Source organism: Setaria italica, chromosome VI (genome assembly GCF_000263155.2).
Source record: "Setaria italica strain Yugu1 chromosome VI, Setaria_italica_v2.0, whole genome shotgun sequence".
In the NCBI taxonomy this organism is placed as follows: Eukaryota; Viridiplantae; Streptophyta; class Magnoliopsida; order Poales; family Poaceae; genus Setaria; species Setaria italica.
Window position 1 is genome coordinate 30442109 of NC_028455.1, and position 8770 is coordinate 30450878.

The 8770-nt window shown below is 45.4% G+C and overlaps 2 protein-coding genes across 2 annotated transcripts in view; both read left to right on the forward strand.

Annotated features, from left to right (window-relative positions):
• The first annotated feature begins 3480 nt into the window (after positions 1 to 3480).
• Positions 3481 to 4720, forward strand: LOC101776806 (transcription factor HEC1). The gene has a single exon (XM_022827697.1). It carries the CDS (start codon positions 3631 to 3633, stop codon positions 4351 to 4353), a length of 723 nt encoding a protein of 240 aa, XP_022683432.1. The 5' UTR covers positions 3481 to 3630; the 3' UTR covers positions 4354 to 4720.
• A 2281-nt stretch (positions 4721 to 7001) lies between these two features.
• LOC111257724 (NF-kappa-B-activating protein-like) overlaps positions 7002 to 8770 on the forward strand; it is a 20342-nt gene continuing 18573 nt past the window's right edge. Inside the window, 1 exon segment of the mRNA XM_022827774.1 lies at positions 7002 to 7123. Within this exon segment, the coding sequence (XP_022683509.1) occupies positions 7002 to 7123 (122 nt within the window).

Below are 8770 nucleotides of genomic sequence, written 5' to 3' on the forward strand. Positions count from 1 at the left end.
CAGGGCTTTTTCACCCCGGAGCCGGAAAACTTCACCACCACCAGCCCAGCAGAGGCGGTGGTTTCCGTCCAAGCTTTACTCAGACTGCTGTCAGGTCACCCACACAGGCACACAGCAATTTACGTTGTCCCAGGTCGCAACGCTCCGCGCGCTCGGTGCCAAACTGCCAGTGCCAAGCTCGCGAGTGCGCGATCGGCTTGGATCCTGCATGGACGTTCCGGTAGACGGGGACGACGGAGGCCGGCAGAAGAACGGAGCGTGCTTGCTCTCCGGCGCGGATCACGCTGTGGGCTCCGGGCCATTTACGGACGTGCGCGCAGGACGGGCGTCGGACGGGCGCCAACCGACCGGCGGACCGGCGTCCTCGGTGGCCGTTGACCATGCTCAGGCCTTTGGTGGCAGCTCGGGGGCCGCAACAAGCGCTACCGGCTCCGCTCTGCTCTAGGACGCTCTCGCTCGTCCGTAGCTGTGGCTGGAGCTGGGGCTGGGGCTTACTCCTGCGGTCCGTTACTCCCCTTCCACTCCCCGGGCGCTTAATTTCTACACGTGTATACTGATTGCTACAACGTGTGTGGTATCAGTTTATCAACGTACACTAGCTAATGGACGAGCATTTCTAGATTGGGGCACGGAATATATAGTTTGATCACGAGTACTTTTGGTTGTAAGAACATTATTGCCATCCAAGTACCAAATAATCATGCACCAAAGACAAGTTTAGGAGACTGATAGCAGGGGTTTATTTTGGAGTATGCATTTGTTCTTGCCTTCTTGGACTAGTCCTGGTCTGATGATCTGCCAGAGAAAGAGATATATTAGTTAGTAGATCTATAAATAGGACTACTACTGCTCCTATACATATTATGATTATTATTCACTAAATTGAGCTAAAAACGTAATCAAATTAAGTAACATGTAAAAAAGATAATACAAGTGAGTCACATTATCTGTACATAATCACATAAGCAATTGGCAGATTTAAGGCAATTTTGTAATCCTTAAACTAGAAAAATAGAAAAAAAAGGAACAATTAAACCACAATTTTTTTAGCAACTCATGGTTCAAGGGTGTAGATTAATTGTATAGGTTACCGTTGTATACCACCTGTTCCAGAATATAACTACTTTTAGTTTTTTTTAAATCAAATCTTTTCAATTTGTCTACGAACAACGGAATAATCATAGAGACTAATAATATAAAAATGGTGTTAGTAGATTTATCATGAAACCAACTATTATAATATGTAACCTTTTTGTTTGAAATAAATTATTTTTAGAGGTACTGTTGGTCAAAGTTAAAAAGGTTTTCCTTTAGAAAAATCTAAACGCTATATTCTAAGAGGGAGGGAGTATGCAAATAATTTTATTTTTTTAATGTAAGTGGTAGGAGCTTCACTGTTCATTTAGTATCATAGAAATTATCACGTTGATGACTGATGGTCATTTACTAGCTGCAATGGCTAGGCGGGTATAGTCATAAGCTTTCACACATAATTTTAATCTAGTTCTACTTGGCTAAATTGAAAAGGTAAAGAAATTTCATCAAAAAAAAAGAATGCATATTGTGATGGACCATCCACACCATGATGGAATTTGACATCTCAAGCTTGATATGCATACAGGAACTGTCTCTTTCTTGCCAGAAATTACTAATTGTAATTTTTTTTCTCGCATTACTAATTTATGGCTTAGATTCTTATGAAAAAACAAGACACAACACAATATTTTCATGAACAGCTTTGACCACTGTTTTCTATAGGATTGGATTTATGTATAAAACCCAGTTCAATTTTGATAGTATGAAATTGCATTCAGGAAAAGTACTATTCATATAATTTTCAATCTGCCTTTTTATATATTCTGAAAGATAGTAAAGCTCTAATTTTTTACCCAATGTTTGTCCAAAATATCCTGTATTTATGACTGAAAGGAGTACCCTAAAAAGAACAAGGAAAATATAACCAGCTAGTTGTATCAACAAAATAAATAAACATAATAAAAATACCTAGGTACCATTGCCTTAAATTTTATATAGAAAACATAAATTTATTTCTGTATTTTTTTCAGCATTGTCCATTTCTCCTTCTTTTTTCAATTTCCTATCTTGCAAATGAATCCTAGTAGGATCGTTAATTATTTATGGTTATAGTTCCTACATTTGACAACTTTCAAGAGTTTATTAAAACATCTTTACATTCTTTCTATTTCGCCATCTTGTATCGCCCCTGAGAGCGAAATGTAGTGACTCTTGTCTCTGGCCATTGATGTCGTGACTCGTGAGTGAAGCCCTCTCACGTGTTCTGTTTGCCACAGTGTCTGAACAAGAACAACAATAACAGTAGATCCAAACTTGTACCTAAGGTTGGCCCGGAAGGACGTTCATGGTGCACACCAGATATGCAAAATGCTTGCTTTTTTTCTACAGTATTTTGGCATAAGTTTCATTATCTATATAAAAAGTGCGCAATGATTAGGTCAAGTACAACAGAATTAATTGAAATTCCTCCCTGCTTTTTCCTTCAAAAAAATTCTTCTTATGCTTCTCCAGATATTTAAATTTGCCGCTACTCCCAATAGAAAAGAACATGATCAGCGTTCATTTTATATTGAGCAATTGCGTGAGAGACCTACCTATAGCGAGCTACATATATGTGATGGAACTAAAATTTCTCGTAATTTTTGCGTCTAGGTGCAGGGGTTGCTAATAATGCAGTCCGCATTAGAACGACGACGTATTAAGGATCCGTTCATCCGAACCTGTCACTGATTGGCTGATGCATGACGTACGAAATGGAATACCAGCTGGTTAACTTGTTGGAGCTGAGACGATCGGCAGTCTTTTGATAAGGAGACACAGCAGGAAATATGCAGAAGGAATAAGCAATAATCCAGTTTAAGATTTCACTGAAAAGCAATAAAAAATACTCCAAAAATGCACTTTTATTTGGGTGGAATATACCAAAAAACTAACTGATGCTTTAAATCAAAGACATGGATAGTTCGTATTCATTGACAGATATGGTACAGTGAAATAACTGTAGTGTCGTGAACGCCGTGGTTTCTAAGTTAAGAAAACGAGGATTATATACTTATTAGGAAAACAAAAATGTTTGGTCCAATCATATATCCGAACAAAAGCACCCTTCATGGAGATATTTGGGCTGGCCAGACAGTCGGCAATTCTTGAAAGGTCCTGAGGTGTCAGAGAACAGATTCCGTGTCTCTGTGAGACATTATCTTGACACATCATTTTCGGGAAAACAAAAGACAGGGATGGTTTATCTTTAACACATGCTACTCTGTGAAGCCAGAAAAAAGGGAGCAGCAAGACTCCCCAATAAAATGGAGAAACTAAAATTAAGGCTGATGCAAGGGAACACAGACACTGTTCCCTGTCAAGTCCAGAGAGGCCACCTAGCTACCAGCAATCCCCTATAAATAGCACCTCACCTTTAGCAACATGGTAACAACACAATAAACCTCAAGAGAGACCAGAGAGACAAGAGCAGGCTGCTAGCTTTGCACCACTACTATTAGCTCTTTCCCCCAACAAGCTCCTCTTGACCGACCTCGCTGTACACACACTCTTCAAGAACTTGCCATCCAGTCGAGCTCTCGATCACGGTCCTGAATGGACTTCGACATGCTGAATTCCCACCCGGAGGCGCAGCTCGAGCTGATGAACGCAATGCTCCAGCTCGAGCAGCTCACCGCGTTCCCCGACCACGGCGCCATGATGATGGTGCCGTCGACTCCCCCGTCGCCGCCGTGCATGCAGCAAGCTCCTCACCACCACTTCTCCACGGTGCCTCATCACATGTCCACGGGCGGCGGCGCCAACGGCGGCCGCGCCACCTACCACGACGACCACCAGTACTCCACGGTCACAGCCCGCTCGGAGTCGTACGTGGCGCGGGACGTCTACCCTGCCGGCGGCGGCGGGGACAACGGCGGGGATCAGGGCGGCGCCACCGCCGCCGTGGGGTCGTCGGCGATGCGGGAGATGATCTTCCGCGTGGCGGCGCTGCAGCCGGTGAACATCGACCCGGAGATGGTGCGGCCCCCGAAGCGGCGCAACGTGCGCATCTCCACCGATCCGCAGAGCGTGGCGGCGCGGATGCGGCGGGAGCGCATCAGCGAGCGCATCCGCATCCTGCAGCGGCTCGTCCCGGGCGGCACCAAGATGGACACCGCGTCCATGCTGGACGAGGCCATCCACTACGTCAAGTTCCTCAAGACGCAGGTGCAGTCCCTCGAGCGCGCCGCCGCGGCCAGCGGCCGCCGCCCGGCGGCGCCACCGGCGGACGACGGCGGCGCCGCACCCTACCCCGGCCGCGTCAACGGCCAGTGGTAGATCGACCGATGATGGAACGATCGCGCGCCGGGCGGCCACCCTTCCGTGTCCAGCTGACGGCCGGTCCGGCGGCATGCATGGCCATGTTGTGATCATTAATCGCCGTTGGACCTGGAGCTTTGCACGTACGTACTACGACGAACACCCGCGTCGGCAGCACTTGTACGATCATATGTAGTGTAAATTATTAAGATGATGCACTTTTGGCTCGACGCCTTACATTTTTACTAGTAAGTACCTAGAAATGTAGCTTGTGACTGCCCTTTGCATGCTTGCGACTATACTCGCAGCACATGGACACATCACATGTAGCTTGTACATTGCACGCATCTCATGCTATGAACGTGTTAATTTCCATTCGTTGCCACACTCTTTTTTCCCCTCGTAACTTAACCTAGCTTCGACACCGTTTCTTCATCGTTTCATTTTTACTGCCATATATGAATGTTATGAGAGGTTTTACCACCAGCCGTTAGAAACACGAAGAAAGAAAAGAAAAAACAGCCCAGTCAAAATAAGGATGCTATCCATCATGAAACCCTATCACACTCGTAGCTGGGCAGGGGAGATCAAGAGAGATCGAGGACGCGAGCGATCCAACTTTCCGCGCACAGGGCGTGCTTCAACGGCGACGAGCAAAAGACTGTTCGCGCTGCATGATCCGCAGGCACGAAACGAGAAACCTGGCGGCGCCTCGGCGCGCGCGGCCGCGCCCCGGCCTGCCCCCTTCCTCGTCTCCTCGCACAGGACCCGGCGCTGTGCGAGCACAGCCGCGCCCGGGCGGACTGCCGGCCGGCGGTGGGGACGGCGGAGCGCCGCCTCGAAGTGGGGCGACCTCGGCCTCGCTTTCCGACGGCGAGCCATTTCCGGCGCGCGACCGTTTCTGGCGCCGGTCATCGCCATGTGCCCGTGTCAGGCTGATGTTAATGCCTCTCGGCAGTTGGTGTCTGACTCCCGTCGGTACGTATCCGGTATCCTATCCTAATCCGTCCCGTCTCAGATGAGAGTACCTGGTACTAGATCATAGTGTACGTGCAGGCTAGGTAACAGATGTGTCTACTTGGACTGCACTCGATTCATTTCGGACTGAAGTTCATGAAGTCATCTTTTTTTTCGGTTGAATGAAAATGCATGATCCATATTCTTAACAAACTTATGAACACGTACGGTGTCAAACGGTAATGCTACACAACTGACGTCTGGAATCTTAAAAAATTTGGATGCTACAATAGTTAAGCATGTATCGATGTTGCAACTATTGTTTCTACATGTTTCACAGTGAATATTGCATGAAACGTAGTGTTCATGTTGCGGCGGGAATTTCCATCTCAGAGTCGAACAACGTAGTCATTTTTACACATTTTTTTTTCATATTGCGAACAACCGCTAATGTTGCACTAGGTAATTTTTAATGTTTGGTCGGAGCATCCAATAAAAAATTTCCCATCGGACGTCCGAGCGCTAGCAGCGCCATTTTTAAAAATGCTTTTACGGTGTTTCCCTTCGACCCCCCACGTCATGTAATCTCCGCTCTTAAAATGCTTTTACGGTGTTTCCCTTCGAGACACAATTATGTAATTATTCTCCTGTGCAATGAATCAGGTGGGAAAGAGTTTTTCCCCTCTGTCTTGAGCAATAAAAAGAATCTTGAAATGCATATTCGAATCGCTAAACATTTTTGTAAAGAACCGGAAATTTTGTTAATTAACAAAAATAATATTTTTTAAAAGATTTACAAAAAAAATATTCAGGGGTACAACTACAACATCAGGTATATTTTAGCTAATTAACAACCATGATAACGAAAAGGAAATGTGTCGTTGCAAAATTGACTAAGTAATGGACCGCTCGTTAGGGATGTAAGTGGTGGTGACACTACTATTGGGTAGTAGTAGATCAGTTAGCTAGTTCATTCTTATCTCATTTTTTTGTTTTGAAATATGAATTAGTCTATTTTTAATGAGCTTCAGGTCGATCTGCAACTCTAACTAGCCCGCTACCCGAAGTTTAGAGGATCAAATAAAAAAGACACACTCTAGCAGATTCTTTACTAGATTCTGTATTTTAATTTGGGATGCCTCCAAATTCCTCTGTCCACGTACCCTCCATTCTTGAAGGGTCTCCAAGGTGCCCTCTATTCATGGAGTTAGAGATATTTTTTAGTCCTGTGAGAGAGAACTCATATTTGGCATTTGGAAGTTTTGATTTTAATTAGGGTTATTGCTAGAGTAGCTCTAATAACCTAAAAGAAAGGGAGGCACTACTGGAAAACTGAGCATTGGTCCTAACCCTAGTACCGGTTGGTTTTGACTCGGTACTAATGGTCTAACGGCTAGTTCACCAGGAGCTCCCGTGACCCTCTTTAGTACTGGTTGGGAGCTCCAAATAGTACTAAATGTCACCCATTAGTACCGGGTGGAGCCTCCACCCGGTACTAATGGATGACACCATCCTAAATATAAAATCAGAGCCCACCCAGTGCTAACCCTAGCGCATCCATCCTTCCTCAATTCACCCGGTAAAATCCACCCACCGCCATCCTACGCTCTCTCTCTCTCTCTCTCTCTCTCTCTCTCTCTCTCTCTCGCGCGCGCGCGCGCGCGTCTTCTTTCCCCTTCATCACCAGAGCCACCACAGGAGGCGCAGCCATGGGTGCCGACTGCCGAGGCCTAGCTGCGGGAGGCACGGCCATGGGCGACGCCACGGAGGAGCCCCTTCTCCCCAGATCCAGTGGCGCGGCAGCCGACGCGCGGCGCAGCCCCGAGGAGCGGTGACCAGGCCAGTGCGGCCCGGATCCGAAGTAGCTCAGGGCAATGCAGTGCAAATCCATAGGCACGGCAGTTGGGGATGCACGGATCCAGAGGCGTGATGGCTAGGGTTGTGCGGCTAGGACGGCGACAGTGGCCCAGCGCGACAACTGGCGAGGCAGTGCGTCGCCGAGGCGCGATGGTGCAGTCCGGCAGCGGCACGGTAGCCCGGCCGTTGGGGCGCGCTAGCCCCCGCAACGACGACGCAAGCTAACCGTGTAGGGCCCGAAGCCGGTGGTGGGAGCTCCTGGAAGGCGACAGCGGCCCCGCATGGCCGCGCCTCCGCCCCACTCACTCCTTCCTCCTCCTCCTCCGTGCATACTGAGGCACCCCGCCAAGGTGAGCCCCTCCAATCGCATGTCCCTACTGTTGTAGGAGAGATAGCATATACGGTTTCAGTTTTGCATTGTATAGATTATATGTTTATCAGCAGTTAACCACTACTATTAGGCTCTTTATTCATTTTAACATTCTCCAAATATATAGTCTACAAATTTTTCTTTTTACTTGCCCAGATTCTTGAAGCTACTAAGGAGTGTGCTCTCATCTGTGTAGGCTCAGTGCCTCTAGCTTTTAAGTACATTTACAATTTTACACCTCAAGTGTCATATTGGGAATATGACAAACTTGATGCAAAAAAGGCACAAAAGGCTTGGATGCTTGATGACACCAGCAAATGTATACCATATTTTCTTCTGTTTGTTGCTCTATTTTACCCAGCTTATTTTAAGATGAGGTCTTAATGAGCCAAGTGTTCTTGTTGTGGAACAACACCCTGAAACTTAGATTAGTTTAAGCTGAGATTCTGGAAGTATAATCACTTCCTTTCTGAAATAAGACTAGCAACCTGAAATCTTAATTTATGGTCTGTGTTTTGGAACATGGCTTGAGCTTGGATGAGTGTCAATAAAATTGTGCTATCTTCCTATTGAAATTGAACTAATCTGGTTATAGTATAATAAAAATCCTACATCTTTACCTTTGTTTCTATGCATTGAGAATGTAGGTTTGTAGGATGTCATTGATTGCATGCCAGTTTTGGTTTTCCAGTTTTGATTTTCAGGAACTTCTAGGTGGAGTTCTAGGCACAAGTTAAGCCGGTCAAAGTGCTGAGCTGCTTATGGATTATATTCAGCTAGGATATGTATAATGTGTTTCTATTGTGATGCCTTTAATGTCACATTCTGGACTTTCATTATATAAATGTAATATTATTCATAAATATGAATGCAGAAGATGTCTATATATATAATATTATATCAAATGTAATATTATAGATAAATACAACTTTATATATATTAGCATATTAGAACTAGTATAGGTAAAGGAAACAAATACGAAATACTAATATAGAATAAAGAAATAGAAAAGAAAATAAGAAAAGAAACAGAAAGGAAAAAAGATCTTTACTACCGGTTGTTTATACCAACCGGTACTAAAGTGGGCTTAGTAATGAAGATTGATTTAGCACTCGCCGGGTTGACTTTTGTTCACGAATGGCTGCCATTTGTGACTTATTATCTGACCCAGGACAATGAGAGCCTGAAGTACCTAAGTGTATATACGTGCTGCTTTTTTAAACTACTAGGGGCAGAGGAACATCGTGATAA

Coding starts and splice junctions, on each gene's coding strand:
- LOC101776806 (XM_022827697.1), top strand. CDS start 3,631: ATGGACTTCGACATGCTGAATTCCCACCCGGAGGCGCAGCTCGAGCTG.